The 16,379-nt window shown below is 41.1% G+C and overlaps 1 protein-coding gene across 1 annotated transcript in view; it reads left to right on the top strand.

Annotated features, from left to right (window-relative positions):
- The window catches only part of BIRC6 (baculoviral IAP repeat containing 6), a 323,928-nt gene that overhangs the window by 105,338 nt on the left and 202,211 nt on the right, over window positions 1-16,379 (top strand). Inside the window, 5 exon segments of the mRNA XM_077813548.1 lie at window positions 3,197-3,412; window positions 10,834-11,017; window positions 11,489-11,656; window positions 14,191-14,324; window positions 15,766-15,919. Coding sequence (XP_077669674.1) covers window positions 3,197-3,412; window positions 10,834-11,017; window positions 11,489-11,656; window positions 14,191-14,324; window positions 15,766-15,919 — 856 coding nt within the window.

Genomic DNA, 16,379 nt, shown 5'->3' on the forward strand with positions numbered 1-16,379 from the left:
TACATACCGTGGAAACTGCAGCAGACTTTATATATACACAGAGAATATGAAACAATACCTCCTCCCACCCCACTGTCCTGCTGGTAATAGCTTATCTAAAGTAATCGTCAGGTTAGGCCATTTCCAGCACAAATCCAGGTTTTCTCACCCTCCACCCCCCCACACAAATTCACTCTCCTGCTGGTGATAGCCCATCCAAAGTGACAACTCTTTACACAATGTGCATGATAATGAAGTTAGGCCATTTCCTGCACAAATCCAGGTTCTCTCACTCCCTCACTCCCCTCCAAAAACCCACCCCCATACACACACAGACTCACTCTCCTGCTGGTAATAGCTCGTCCAAACTGACCACTCTCCAAGTTTAAATCCAAGTTAAACCAGAACATCTGGGGGGGGGGGGGAGGAAAAAACAAGAGGAAATAGGCTACCTTGCATAATGACTTAGCCACTCCCAGTCTCTATTTAAGCCTAAATTAATAGTATCCAATTTGCAAATGAATTCCAATTCAGCAGTTTCTCGCTGGAGTCTGGATTTGAAGTTTTTTTGTTTTAAGATAGCGACCTTCATGTCTGTGATTGCGTGACCAGAGAGATTGAAGTGTTCTCCGACTGGTTTATGAATGTTATAATTCTTGACATCTGATTTGTGTCCATTTATTCTTTTACGTAGAGACTGTCCAGTTTGACCAATGTACATGGCAGAGGGGCATTGCTGGCACATGATGGCATAAATCACATTGGTGGATGTGCAGGTGAACGAGCCTCTGATAGTGTGGCTGATGTTATTAGGCCCTGTGATGGTGTCCCCTGAATAGATATGTGGGCACAATTGGCAACGGGCTTTGTTGCAAGGATAAGTTCCTGGGTTAGTGGTTCTGTTGTGTGGTATGTGGTTGTTGGTGAGTATTTGCTTCAGGTTGCGGGGCTGTCTGTAGGCAAGGACTGGCCTGTCTCCCAAGATTTGTGAGAGTGTTGGGTCATCCTTTAGGATAGGTTGTAGATCCTTAATAATGCGTTGGAGGGGTTTTAGTTGGGGGCTGAAGGTGACGGCTAGTGGCGTTCTGTTATTTTCTTTGTTAGGCCTGTCCTGTAGTAGGTAACTTCTGGGAACTCTTCTGGCTCTATCAATCTGTTTCTTTACTTCCGCAGGTGGGTATTGTAGTTGTAAGAAAGCTTGACAGAGATCTTGTAGGTGTTTGTCTCTGTCTGAGGGGTTGGAGCAAATGCGGTTGTATCGCAGAGCTTGGCTGTAGACGATGGATCGTGTGGTGTGGTCAGGGTGAAAGCTGGAGGCATGCAGGTAGGAATAGCGGTCAGTAGGTTTCCGGTATAGGGTGGTGTTTATGTGACCATTGTTTATTAGCACTGTAGTGTCCAGGAAGTGGATCTCTTGTGTGGACTGGACCAGGCTGAGGTTGATGGTGGGATAGAAATTGTTGAAATCATGGTGGAATTCCTCAAGGGCTTCTTTTCCATGGGTCCAGATGATGAAGATGTCATCAATATAGCGCAAGTAGAGTAGGGGCTTTAGGGGACGAGAGCTGAGGAAGCGTTGTTCTAAATCAGCCATAAAAATGTTGGCATACTGTGGGGCCATGCGGGTACCCATAGCAGTGCCGCTGATCTGAAGGTATACATTGTCCCCAAATGTGAAATAGTTATGGGTAAGGACAAAGTCACAAAGTTCAGCCACCAGGTTAGCCGTGACATTATCGGGGATAGTGTTCCTGACGGCTTGTAGTCCATCTTTGTGTGGAATGTTGGTGTAAAGGGCTTCTACATCCATAGTGGCCAGGATGGTGTTATCAGGAAGATCACCGATGGATTGAAGTTTCCTCAGGAAGTCAGTGGTGTCTCGAAGGTAGCTGGGAGTGCTGGTAGCGTAGGGCCTGAGGAGGGAGTCTACATAGCCAGACAATCCTGCTGTCAGGGTGCCAATGCCTGAAATGATGGGGCGCCCAGGAGTTCCAGGTTTATGGATCTTGGGTAGTAGATAGAATATCCCAGGTCGGGGTTCCAGGGGTGTGTCTGTGCGGATTTGATCTTGTGCTTTTTCAGGAAGTTTCTTGAGCATATGCTGTAGTTGCTTTTGGTAACTCTCAGTGGGATCATAGGGTAATGGCTTGTAGAAACTCGTGTTGGAGAGCTGCCGAGCAGCCTCTTGTTCATATTCCGACCTATTCATGATGACAACAGCACCTCCTTTGTCAGCCTTTTTGATTATGATGTCAGAGTTGTTTCTGAGGCTGTGGATGGCATTGCGTTCCGCATGGCTGAGGTTATGGGGCAAGTGATGCTGCTTTTCCACAATTTCAGCCCGTGCACGTCGGCGGAAGCACTCTATGTAGAAGTCCAGTCTGCTGTTTCGACCTTCAGGAGGAGTCCACCTAGAATCCTTCTTTCTGTAGTGTTGGAGCAATCACAGACATGAAGGTCGCTATCTTAAAACAAAAAAAACTTCAAATCCAGACTCCAGCGAGAAACTGCTGAATTGGAATTCATTTGCAAATTGGATACTATTAATTTAGGCTTAAATAGAGACTGGGAGTGGCTAAGTCATTATGCAAGGTAGCCTATTTCCTCTTGTTTTTTCCTCCCCCCCCCCCCCAGATGTTCTGGTTTAACTTGGATTTAAACTTGGAGAGTGGTCAGTTTGGACGAGCTATTACCAGCAGGAGAGTGAGTCTGTGTGTGTATGGGGGTGGGTTTTTGGAGGGGAGTGAGGGAGTGAGAGAACCTGGATTTGTGCAGGAAATGGCCTAACTTCATTATCATGCACATTGTGTAAAGAGTTGTCACTTTGGATGGGCTATCACCAGCAGGAGAGTGAATTTGTGTGGGGGGGTGGAGGGTGAGAAAACCTGGATTTGTGCTGGAAATGGCCTAACCTGACGATTACTTTAGATAAGCTATTACCAGCAGGACAGTGGGGTGGGAGGAGGTATTGTTTCATATTCTCTGTGTATATATAAAGTCTGCTGCAGTTTCCACGGTATGTATCTGATGAAGTGAGCTGTAGCTCACGAAAGCTCATGCTCAAATAAACTGGTTAGTCTCTAAGGTGCCACAAGTACTCCTTTTCTTTTTGCGAATACAGACTAACATGGCTGTTACTCTGAAACCTGTCATTCAGAAAATGGGCATTTTAGTTTAAAATTTAACACTTGTTTTATATTGGTTTGTAATTATGCAGCATTTCAAGGATTTAATACGCTTACGTCGGACTGCAGAGTGGCCTCGTTCTACTTTAGACACAGAAGTATCGACGACAAAGGAAACTCCAGAAATTGAGCCACTTCCATTTACTCTGGCACATGAACGTTGTATCTCAGTAGTGCAGAAGCTGGCGCTCTTTCTTTTGTCCATGGACTTTACTTGCCACGCAGATCTACTGCTGTTTGTTTGTAAGGTAAACAGAATGCTACAAAAGTAGGCAGTGGGGTTGTTAAAGTGAAGTTCATTTTTTATGAAGAATTATCCTAAAGTATGTGGTATGAGCATGTATTCTTTCAGCGTAGTATTGATGAAAATATCTCTCAGATGCTACTTTTAGCTTTTTCTTGAGGATACATTAAAAATACTTATATTATTGAATTTGTAGTGATCACTAGTAGTCTGTTTCCCATGTTTTCCAGTTTTTGAACGTTACATAATGGAATTATGTTTGCAAAGTATCTCCTACAGAGCACCATTTTAAAAGATACTTTTACATTAGTACAGTTTAGCTAGAATAAATTGGTGCAAGTAAACCTAAGACGGGAACAATTTATCTACTTATTTTAGCTCTACACAACTTTATGGATGGTATACTTTGTTCATACTAATAATAAAGGAGAAAGCTATTACTTTTTTTTTTTCAAACTGTATTATCAAATACACATAACTAACTAGTACGTTAACAACTAGTAACATTATTACAGTAAGTTATAGCCTATTTTCCTTTAAAATAACCTACTTTAGAGCAATGTCACTTGCAGTAGGAAAGTTCTCCATACAAAATCAGTTAGGTGGGTCATGTTTTGGCTTAAAATAAAGATTTCATATAAAGAACATACTCATTTCATTTTAACTGCAGACAAAAGTAACCAGGAGCTTTTGAAGCTTTCAGATGCCTCATTTTAGCTTTTGTTAAGCATATTGTTTCAGTTTTACAACCAGAACTTGGATGCAATCTATTGCATCTGTTTGTGGTTGTTCCTTGAGGCTTTCTGAAACTTTTTTAGAATTGCATAATTAAAACTGACCTTCCCACCCTTTGGAAACTTTTGGACTGCACCTCAGTTTGTTTAGATACCAGATCCAGTTTAGTTTTGTCCACAGGCTCCAGGACTTGACCAGGCTCTTTCCGTTCTTGTGTCAGATTCTCAGCCAGCAGATGTGCAAAGAGAATAGCAATCCAGTGCTGCTGTCTTCATTGTGATCCTAACCTTCAAATCTGATTTTAGAGTAGTTGTAAACAAAATATTTCTTTTTTCTTCCCCTGACTCAAGAAAATTGAAATATTGGGTGCTTTGTTCCTTGAAAGGGATTACCTGCCAAGCCCATTCTTTGTTTCCTTCTCTTTCATTATCATGGATCAGGCCAAATGGAGGAAGCTGAAGAGCAAGAAGCCCTTCTCAGGAGCAACAGAAGGAGAGCTCTGCTGTGACTGCTCCAGCCTATGGAGCACCCTCTCTGCAATGAAAAGAGGCTCAGTCAATACAGCTTGTAGGTGGCCCCCAACTATCCTTCCTACCAGCAGGCCAAAGTCCCCTAGTTGCCTCTACAAGGGCAGATCATGAGATTCAGCAAACTGATTCCCCAAACATGGACTCCTCATGGATAAATCAAGAACCTGAGGTCGAGTTTTGAAATTAAATGTAGTTGGCAGAGCCCTGGTTTCTTCTTACTCCACTTAAGAGGAGCATCTGTGCTGCTTTTGGAATGTTCACCTGTATTTTCTCTCCAGCTGACTTTCAGAGGATGAGGAATGTGGGGATTCAGGGATCCTATATCTACATAGGCTAAGATCCAAAAGGGCACACTAGATAAGAAGAAGCTGGTCCCTGTGGGACCAGTTTCCCATTAAAAGGCAAAAGAAACCCAAGTGGCACAGAAAAAAGCCCCAAACTGCTCCAGACCCTAACCTCCTTTCCAAGACCTTTAGCTTCACATTTAATGAGAGAGCTCCAGGCAAACAGAGGCTGAGCAGGCTAAAGCCAAGGAGAATAACTCCAATCAGAAACTAAGGGTTTGCTCTTCCCTTCTGTTTCTTCTTCAGAGAAACCAGTAGAAAAGTGGGAAAATTCTTACAAAGAGCATTTTTGGCAAGTTCTGAAGAAGTACAGAGTCATAGAGCCATCCGAAATTCTCTTTCTCCCTCCCCATCTTCTGTAAGACTGATGAAGCAGAGGCATCCATGGCAATTCCTATTGAGGATGATTTCTTTCAATGAGACCCCATGGGCAAGAAGATAGGAGCCATCCTTAAAAGATTTTGAAAAATCTTCAGCAGCTCTTGGAGCCTCACTGGCAACAGTGTACTTTGCCATAACCATAGTGTCCTGATGCAACAACCTAGAAAGTCATGGCCCTCAGGACAACAATGAAGTCAAATCAATGCCAAAAGAATCTAACGACATCATTTGTTACATTATGAATCCGTGGACTCAGGAGGTGTAACAGTAAGAACCGGTTAACTCAGAGACCGAATGCATCCCTGTTTCTCAGGGTTGTTAAAAGGATAAACTTCAATTTGCAAATGGGGTATAGGAATATATAAAGGTTAAGTGACTTTCCAAATGAAAGAAGAGAGTTTTTGTTAGAGATTGGTATTTATTCCAAATCTCTTTTAGGCCTGATCTTGCACCTAAAACTTAGGATGACCTAGCTACATTGCTCAGGGCTGTGAAAAATTTACTGCCTCTCAGAGAAGTGGATTACCTACATTGACAGAAAAATCCTTTCCATCAATGTAGGAAGTCATCTACACTATGACACTTGTGACAAAGTTCCTGCTCTAACTTGGTGGGTCTTGTGCTTATTGGCGGATTTGCTTGCCTTGGAGCTTCACGGCAGCCCTCAGCTTGGCTGTTTTCCTGAGCTCACAGTTCAAGTCGACTCCTCCTGTGTCTGACCAGGAGTTGGAAGGATTTGGGGGGAACCCGGGCCTGCCCTCTACTTCGGGTTCCAGCCCAGGGCCCTGTGGAATGCAGCTGTCTAGAGAGCCTCCTGGAACAGCTGTGGAACAGCTACAACTCTCTGGGCTACTTCCCCATGGCCTCCTCCCAACTCCTTCTTTATCCTCCCCATAGGACCTTCCTCCTCGTGTCTGATAATGCTTGTATACCTCAGTCCTCCAACAGTCCGCGTTCTCACTCTCAGCTCCTAGTGCCTCTTGCTCCCCACCTGCACACCACAAACTGAAGTGAGCTCCTTTTTAAAACCCAGGTGCCCTGATTAGCCTGCCTTAATTGATTCTAGCAGCTTCTTAATTGGCTGCAGGTGTCTTAATCAGCCTGTCTTAATTGTCTCCAGAAGGTTCCTGATTGTTCTGGAACCTTCCCTGTTACCTTACCCAGGGAAAAGGGACCTACTTAGCCTGGGGCTAATATATCTGCCTTCTATTACTCTCCTATAGCCATCTGGCCCAACCCTGTCTCACACTAGAGCGGCACAGCCGCAGCGCCATAACTGTGCTGCTGTAGCAGCTGTTGTAGTGTAGGTATGTCCTTAAACTCAGTGCTGTAGCAACAAGGCCATTCTTCCTCTTTATAAATGGTATGGGAAAGAATCTCCTTTTATTTCTGGGGCAAGAACTAGACTTGGGATGCTACAGGGAAACCCAGATCAGGTAATAGGTCCAAACCCTAGTGTGAACAGTTAGAGTAACTCCAGTCAGGTGTGTTTTCATCCAGAAATAGGCATATGGACAGAACTGGCTCTGTAATGCTTTTTTCTCCAGCATAAGTAATGTTATTGAGCATGGCTTATTTGTATCCAACCATCTCACCAGCCAAAGAGGGGACCCAATGATTAAAGATGCAATGGTTAGATTGCCTGGACCCACTCTTTCAAATCACAGAAGGTGACACTGAGCCCTTAATTCTCGTGAGATATATAAATTGAGTCCTGTGCTATTTACTAGACTCCAGTTTTTACAATAGAACCAAATACTTGGGAAAAGGTGTTCTACCTGAATAAGTCAGTGCTCTAGCCATTAGGCAAATCTTAACCAGCCAAAGCACTGGAAGGTGTATTCTCTCCAAACACAACTAAATAGAGGGTTTTGCGTACACTTATTTTTGATGGTGACATAAGGTCCCAAGTTATTCTTTCCAACTTAAACTCCCCTTTCTGTACTACTTAGGAGAGAATTCTCCTGACACTTTGTCCAAGTCTTCAGTATGCTCTGGAGAGATTCTGGTGTAACTAGATATTCATAAAGCTCTAAAGTTTTATATTAAGTGTTGCATACAAAAACTAAGGAATATTTAGGTTGCAAAGTCAAGCACCTAAAAATTAGGGAATCACTGATCTAGGAGGCTATGTTAAGGATTCACAGGTAACTGTAGTGCATGTTCATTATGAAAGTCTTTAATTACAGGTTCACATACTATTTTTTCCACAGGACCTCTGATTCTTTCATTGGTCAAGTAATAACACTCTTACAATTAAGCCATATTTGGGTGGATTTTTATATTTCAGCACAAGGCATGTCTTTGACGGGATCCCCTGGCAAACTTCAATCCCTTCTTTAAAGCCTGGAAGTGCTATAATTGTTTCATTGAGCAACTTTAAGAATTTAACACTGGAAAACATTTTTCAGTAACCTTTTTCTCATAAATAGCCCAACAGCTTTTGTTGAAATTTTCTTAAAACTCAGTCTAGCATTGAAAATTTTATTCCAAACTGTTAGACAACGTTACAAGCAATGGAAAACAGGATGTCTATTATAATGTAAAGTAGTAGGCAACCTTAACTATGGGTAGTTCTGCTAGTTCTGCCTATAATATGTATGCAGCATTGTTGTAGTCATGTTGGTTCTAGGATATGAGAGAATTTGGTCCAGTAAAAGATATTTCATAGAAGATTAGGATTGGAAGAGACCTCAGGAGGTCATTTAGTCCAACCCCCTGCTCAAAGCAGGACCAATCCCAACTAAATCATCCCAGCTAGGGCTTTGTCAAGCCAGGCCTTAAAAACCTCTAAGGATGGAGATTCAACCACCTCCCTAGGTATCCCATTCCTAGTGCTTCACCACCCTCCTAGTGAAAGTGTTTCCTAATATCCAACCTAGACCTCCCCCACTGCAACTTGAGACTATTACTCCTTGTTCTGTCATCAGCCACCACTGAGAACAGCCTAGCTCCATCCTCTTTGGAACCCCTCCCCCCCCTTTCAGGTAGTTGAAGGCTGCTATCAAATCCCCCCTCACTCTTCTCCTCTGCAGACTAAATAAGCCCAGGTCCCTCAGTCTCTCCTCATAAGTCATGTGCCCCAGCCCCCTCATAATTTTTGTTGTCGTCTGCTGGACGCTCTCCAATTTGTCTGCATCCTTTCTGTAGTGGCGGGGGCCCCAAAACTGGATGCAATACTCCAGATGTCGCCTGACCAGTGCTGAATAGAGGGAAATAATCACTTCCCTCGATCTGCTGGCAGTGCTTCTACTAATGCAGTCCAATATGCCGTTAGCCTTCTTGGCAACAAGGGCACATTGTTGACTCATATCCAGCTTCTCAACCACTGTAATCCCCAGGTCCTTTTTGGCAGAACTCCTGCTTAGCCAGTCAGTCCCCTAGCCCATAACAGTGCATGGGATTCTTCCGTCCTAAGTGCAGTACTCTGCACTTGTCCTTGTTGAACCTCATCAGATTTCTTTTGACCCAATCCTCCAATTTGTCTAGGTCACTCTGGACCCTATCCCTACCCTCCAGCATACCTACCTCTCCCCCCAACTTAGTGTCAAACTTGCTGAAGTGCAATCCATCCCATCATCCAGATCATTTAATGAAGATGTTGAACAAAACTGGCCCCAGGACTGACCCCCTGATGCACTCCGCTTGATACCGGCTGCCAACTAGACATCGAGCTGTTGATCGCTACCCATTAGCCTGATGATCTAGCCATCTTTCTATCCACCTTATAGTCCATTCATCCAATCCATACTTCTTTAACTTGCTGGGAAGAATACTGTGGGAGACCGTATCTAAAGCTTTGCTAAAGGCAAGATCTATCACGTTCACCGCTTTCCCCATATCCACAGAGCCAGTTATCTCATCATAGAAGGCAGTCAGGTTGGTCAGGCATGACTTGCCCTTGGTGAATCCATGTTGACTGTTCCTGATCACCTTCCTCTCCTCCAAGTGCTACAAAATTGATTCACTGAGGATCTGCTCCATGATTTTTCCAGGGACTGAGGTGAGGCTGATCCAGTCTGTAGTTCCCTGGATTCTCCTTCTTTCCTCACCCACCTTGTCAGCCTCTAATATAGCATGTAGATACCACTCATTTACCTTTTCTGTCTTGTTACATCCAAAATGGCCAGGTCCATAGAGCCTTAAAATAGCTGATGCTAAGATGGTTACATACTAATTTGCCTAGTGTCTCAGGAAATGATTTCTTGAGGGAATCAGGACTCGCTACTATGTGATTTGTGGCATTATAGAGAGAAAAGACCTTTGTCACCTGAGTAACTTGGCAGAGCAGCATCATGGCTGCCCTTCGTTATACTTATGAGTTTCTGCAAAACAGGTTTCCATTTCTCTTAAGATCAATCTAAAGTTAGAAGGTTCTTCCCATGTGATTGCCAATAAACTTCTTAAAATACCAAGCATTTTCTTTATATGGATGGAATTTAAATTTGTGTACTATTCTATTTGAATATAAATGACAATTATTCTACTTTAGCCTTTCCTTCCTTATGTTTGTGTATTCATTACTTTGCGTTCATTAGATGTGGCATACTAGAATGGAAAATTTTCTAACTCAATAACATCTAAATCCTTTTTTTTTCTTTTCTGTTATATTCACAACTGCAAGGAGTCTTTGAAATCTTTTCTTATAAATGGGCCTCTTCCCCTAGCCTACTCCACCTAAAATTTCTTTTGAATTTCTTGTACTATGGCTTCTTCTGGGTCTGTGTCTGAAGTTAAAACAGTTGAATACTGTTAAACAATACTGAGCCTAATAATGAGAATTGAGTGTTTCCATAAAACTTTGGATGTACTCGCCTGGTTTGAAAGTATAAGGTGCATGGCCACACCCTGGAGCCACTTGAACAAGTCTGAACTGCTTCTGGCATTTATAGGAATGAAGGCATTAGCACAAATGTGTCTAACTCAGGTGAAAGGAAATCATTAAACAACACATTTCCCTTTCTGTAGCATCTATTTTTAGTTCTTAGCTCACACTTACATGCCTTTCATCTAACATCCTGTGAGATAAGTATATAAACCCATTGTATTAATGGGTAAACAAAGTCATAGTCAATGGGGGAACTGTGACTTTCCAGAATTAGTCAACATTTCACTCTGTGTGTTGGAGATGGTGGTGAAAAAGTGAAGTACTACTAAATCTGATGCATCAAACAATAAAATGGAAATATGAATGGTATAAATAAAGTGGGATATATGCAATATAGAGTTTATTGCCACTTTTTTGGGAAGACTCATTATTTGAGACATAGTTACTCATGACTGTCATCCCGAACTTGGAACAATAAATCTTGACATTACATTTACAAATTTAACTTTGTTGGGGTGTTGTGTGCATGTTGTTTGTTTTGTTTTTTGGTTGGGTTTTATTTTTTGGAAAATCAGTTAAATTGTATATTTCTGAAATTCTTTTACAGGTTCTTGCTAGAATTGCAAATGCTACAAGACCAACAATTCATTTGTGTGAGATTGTGAATGAAACTCAACTAGAAAGGCTATTGCTGCTTTTGGTTGGGACTGACTTTAATAGAGGAGATATCTCTTGGGGAGGAGCATGGGCTCAGTATTCTCTGAGTTGTATGCTGCAAGATATTCTAGCAGGTGTGTTAAAATTCAGGGTGTGTGGTGTGGTGTTGTTTTTTTTTTTTTACAAAATGCATTAAGCTGGAATTCCCCCCCACCCCCGTTATTTGATTCTCTGATGTGAAACATGGAAAAGTCTGCTAATGTGATTATGATAATGAAAGCATGTAGGTTTTACAAAGAAACAAATTGAAGATATTAGTATAAAATGAAACATTTAATTGAGATATTATAATTTTAAACACTGTGGCCTTCATTTTCAAAAATTTTGCATACCCAGTTTGAAACTTTTGACAGAGCTCTCGCTTTCAGAAGATGTTGGGCATATCCTTGGGGCATGATTTTCAGATGGGGGTATTTCAAATTAAGCACCCAAAATTGCAGTTCAGTTTTGAAAATTTGGATGAGTATGCTCAGATGTTAATTAGTCTTGCAGCCAGAGTACAGGCTGAACTGCTAAAGGAGTTGTCTGCTTACTGTAACGTATAGGAGAACTATTGGCAACAATAGCAGCTGAAGCTATGGAGGAAGGAGCCATGGGAGAAGATGCAGGAGCTTCTGCTGCAGACTCTGATGACTCTCTTCAGCAGTCTACAGTTCAGTTAGTGGAAACGATAGATGAGCCTTTGACACATGACATCGCAGGTGAACATTCAGGTACTATTTATATTGAAATGATGTTTAGGAAATAGAATGTTAAATTCTGTTTAGTCAGTTAACATTTTTAAATGCTTGATGTACTTGAGTCATTCTGAAGCTTGCTTAATCCTGAACTCTCACAAGTGTTTCACTGTGTAATGCACGGTAACTTTGTAGTTTAGATAAGTACTTTTGTGTGAATTTTAGCAAGGCACTCGAGTTTTGAGTTGTCATTTATCAGGGTCCCAAAGGTTGCAGTTAGCAAGAGGTATCCGTAAGCTTTAGCACTTACTAATTCTTAAGCATAATATTTCAACTTGGCCGCTCAATATTTTCAGCTGCACTTGTTGACACACTGCTGAGAGCTCACACTCAATGTTGTTTCCTCCCTGAGTTCACTTGAATAGCAGTCATGACAGTATTGTATGTGGATTCAGGAGTGTGGTTCGTTGATAGTGAGCTGATAAACTAGAAATTTAACATCCTAAACGTCTACGCTCTTTCTTGGTGGTGTCTATTTCATTGTAAGTAGGTCTGTAAACTTGGGGAGCACATTGTATTTTGAAGAATAATCTGTTCCTGCGAGGAATTCATTAACACAATGATTAATTCTTACTAAATACACTAGGAATTTAGAGAGCTATAGAACAAAACGGCAGTCTAAACAGCTTCTAGCACAGGGGTGGACAAACTACAGCCCATGGGCCAGATCCAGCCTGTGAGCCATTTTAAGCTGGCCCGCGAGCTCCTGCTGGGTCGGGCCTGCACCATGCGGCTTGGCCCCACTCCAGCCGGGGCACTGGGTCAGGAGCTGCATCATGTGGCTACTGGAAGCAGCAGCATGGCCCACTCCGAGGATCACGTGCTGCTCCATGCCTAGGAGCTCGAGAAAGGACATGCCACTGCTTCTGAGCTGCTTGAGGTAAGTGCCGCTCGGAGTCTGCACCCCTGAGCCTCTCCCCTGCCCCAGCCCTGATCCCCCTCCCACTCTCCAAACCCCTCAATCCCAGCACAGAGCACCCTCCTGCACTCCGAACCTCTCATCCCCACCCCATCCCAGAGCCTGTACCACCAGCTGGAACCTGTGCCCCAGCCCTGATCCCCCTCCGAACCCCTTGGTCCCAGCCCAGAGCACCCTCTTACACCCCAAACTCCTCATCCCCAGCCCCACCCCAGAGCCCTCACCCCCTCCCATACTCCAACTCCAATTTTGTGAGCGTTCATGGCCCGCTGTACAATTTTTATTCCCCAATGTGGCCCTCAGGCCAAAAAGTTTGCCCACCCCTGTTGCAGAAGCCGCTTCCTCTGGAAGTGCTACACTTTGACTGAACAGATGTTGAGGTAGAACATTACTTCAGTTTGGTATCACATTTTACTCTTTCTAGACTCTTGGAAACAAGAGGAACACAGCAACTCTAAAGGTCTCCATGAAGCAGAGAGACCAATAATATTCATTGGAGTAAAATATAGCACTGCCCAAAGCATCATCATGTCCTTTATAGGATGAGCTAAAAATTTGGCTTAGCCTGACTTTCAAGCTGCTTCATGCACCTCTTCTTGAAAAGGTTTCATGTCTCTGTAGAGAATTAGTACTCCTGTGTAAACTCAATACTGTATTACTCCTCTAAAAATACGGCAGTGAAAAATCTTTTATGAAGAGAACTTCAACTACGTATTTCTCTATTCAACAAAAATTTCAGAATGTTGCACTAATAACAAATTAAATAGGTATTGTGAAACTATTTATTGTACATAATTTATCCAAATTTTGCACCTCCAACTGAATTGAGGTGGCATGAAAGGTGAATGGCAAAGAAAAAAAAAAAAGGGTTAGTGCCGCCATATCTCCCTCTACCCCCCACAGACGCACCCTGGTGATTAATAAGTCTTCCAGATTGGACCAGAACTTGAATTTTTTTTTTTTTTTTTTAAAAAGAGAGATACAGCCTTTAGTGTTTTTGAAATTAATTAATTTTTTTGTGGTGGTCTTGGCACATCATAAAGAAGCAAAAAGAGTGTTTGCAAAAATGTTTCTCCTTGTAATTTGGCTCATGACTGTGGGAATTATCTATGTCTGGAATAGAAATGAATTCTAGATTCAGGCGTATTAGAGATATTTGTTGCACGTTAACATTCTGTACTTGCTATGTCTTGCTCCGCGTATCTTACTTCCCAATAATTATTGAATTTTCAATTTTAAAAAAAACTTCTGGGTGAAAAAATTACTCTATCCTAATGGCAGCATTTTGGGTTTTTTCAACTAAAAGATTGGTAAAGGTTTTTTTGGTGATAGATATTGAATTTACATAAGGCACTCACTGAGACATGAGTCAAATTGCTATTTGATTTATAGTGTTTTCAAAAAAGATGAATTGTTACTAATTACAGTGTTGAAAACAAAGCAAACTGTGATCTCATTCAACAATCTTTGCTTTTACAAAATATTTTAAGTATATACAGCCCTAAAATTGGCCAGTAAGCATGTTTTAGCCTGGTCTTACAGTTTTAGCTCTGTTACTTGACAATATTAAAGCAGTTTTAATCATCCAAAGGTGCTCCACCTCTATCATCTTTGGAAAAAGATAAGGACATTGACCTAGAATTACTACAGGACCTGATGGAAGTTGATATTGATCCTTTAGATATTGATCTGGAGAAAGATCCCCTTGCAGCCAAAGTCTTCAAGGTATGGCCCACGTGAGTTTTCATAATAACTTCTACGTGTGAAACAATATAATCTCTTACCTTTCTGGTGTATGTCTAGTGATATTTCATGGCATTAGACCTGCTTTAGCTGTATGCTGTAAAGAACAATATTTTGAAGTTGAGGCAGGCTTTGACAGGCAAGAGCGTAAACACTGAATATAATCATAATTTAAGGTTATAAAAGCAAAATATTCCACGATTATCTATGTTACAAGTCGTAAAGACAATAGAAGGGTAGTAATTAATCTCCCCACACATTCTAGATTGTAGTATTAAAAAACAAAACCTACTCCTGATTGCTTCTTGCAATTCATTTGTAACCTTATCCCTTATTGGCGTGAAAAGTTAGGATATACATTTGATGTACTCGCCCTACTGTAAAATGCATTAGCACTACTTAGAATTCCACAGTTGCCTACTTGGAGTATTAAATGAACCAGTTGCTGTGTCAATCTGTTTGGCTGCTGAAGTGTTAAACACTATACCTCATTTCAGAGTAACAGTGTGGGAAGCTAAACATGTTTATATTTGATGCACTAAAAGTCTTTTTTGTTTTTTTAGCTGGAGTATAAAATCAGTGTATTTTTAAATATAGTTGAAATAGACAATTACATCTTGCTGCTTTTTCTTCCATAACATTTCCAAGCTCATCCTGTTCATATCCATCCTCAAGACCCACTTCTACTATGCAGCTACAATAAATTGCCAGCTGAAAACCTGGGTAGATGATCTATGGGGACTTCTGATTTAAAAAAACTATACACACGCACAACTCGGCTACGTTAATACATGCTTTTATTTTTATATCCTCATCCTCCTTCCTTTTGCTTATTATACAAACCATTGCTTATTGTCGTAAATTAGATAGGAAGCTCTTAGGGGGCAGATGTTGTTTTTGTCTATTTTGTACAGTGCTTTTTACACTGAAGCCTCGAGGCAATACTGTTGTACAAATAAATTAATGTTGATATTGCACTGTATTTTTAAGAAATATTTTAGAGTCTCTTGTGCAAAACTGTAAATTTGAAAATGAAGGCATGGTATAATAGATATGTGCAAGATTAATTACTTATTAATTAATTATTGCAAGATTTATTACTTAAAAGTAAAAGTTGATGCCAAGATTCTGAAAGATGGGTGCCTAAAGCTAGGTTTTTTAATCTTTGTTTAGGCATTGAAATAAGTGGCCTGATTGTCAAATAAGTTAAGCACCTGGTAGCTCTCATTGGATGACCAATCTTTGAAAACCTTTGCTTGAATCTTAATGCAGCTTTTCAGTTTATGTTGGATAAAATATACTATTTACATTTCCTGTGTACTGATCCAATATCAGAAATATATTTAGGAGAAAATCTGAGACTGTTTCTATTTGTAGAGCTTAAAGATGAATAATTTACATTTTATTCTCTCATTTGGTAAAGCCTATAAGCAGCACGTGGTATGATTACTGGGGTGCTGACTATGGCACTTACAACTACAACCCTTATATCGGAGGTGTTGGAATTCCTGTTGCAAAACCGCAAATATCCACAGAGAAGAATGGATCACAGACTGTGAGTGTGTCAGTCTCTCAAGGTAAGCAAGCAGTAGGTTCACTTCAATTCTGTTGTGGAATCTTTAGATATTTTTCTAAAGTATTTGCTTTGCTGAATAGTAATTAATGGCTAATATAATGCTGAAGTTGGCACGTGCCTTCTGCTTGTGAAATCATTAAGTGATTTATCTTTGAGGTGCACAGTTTGAAAGTTCATACACCAGAATTTCAAGATTCACAGAAGTACAAACAAAGTTTCTTTTGCTGGCAAACCAGAGGTTCATGCAGTAAACTAGAAAAGATTATACAAATTTTACATTATAGATGGAATTAGTGTATTAGAAAAAGAGTGAAAGTGCATGCTGTAGTTAAGAGCATAAAAACTTCAATTTCTAACTCTTTTTCAGTCACTTTTGACTGTCTAAAACTTTCACCTACTGGGTTGACATTTGCAAAGAATGATGCATTTGTTTTGGAGGTTTGAACAAAAATGGTCTAGCT

This window comes from Eretmochelys imbricata, chromosome 3 (assembly GCF_965152235.1).
Source record: "Eretmochelys imbricata isolate rEreImb1 chromosome 3, rEreImb1.hap1, whole genome shotgun sequence".
Taxonomy (NCBI): Eukaryota; Metazoa; Chordata; order Testudines; family Cheloniidae; genus Eretmochelys; species Eretmochelys imbricata.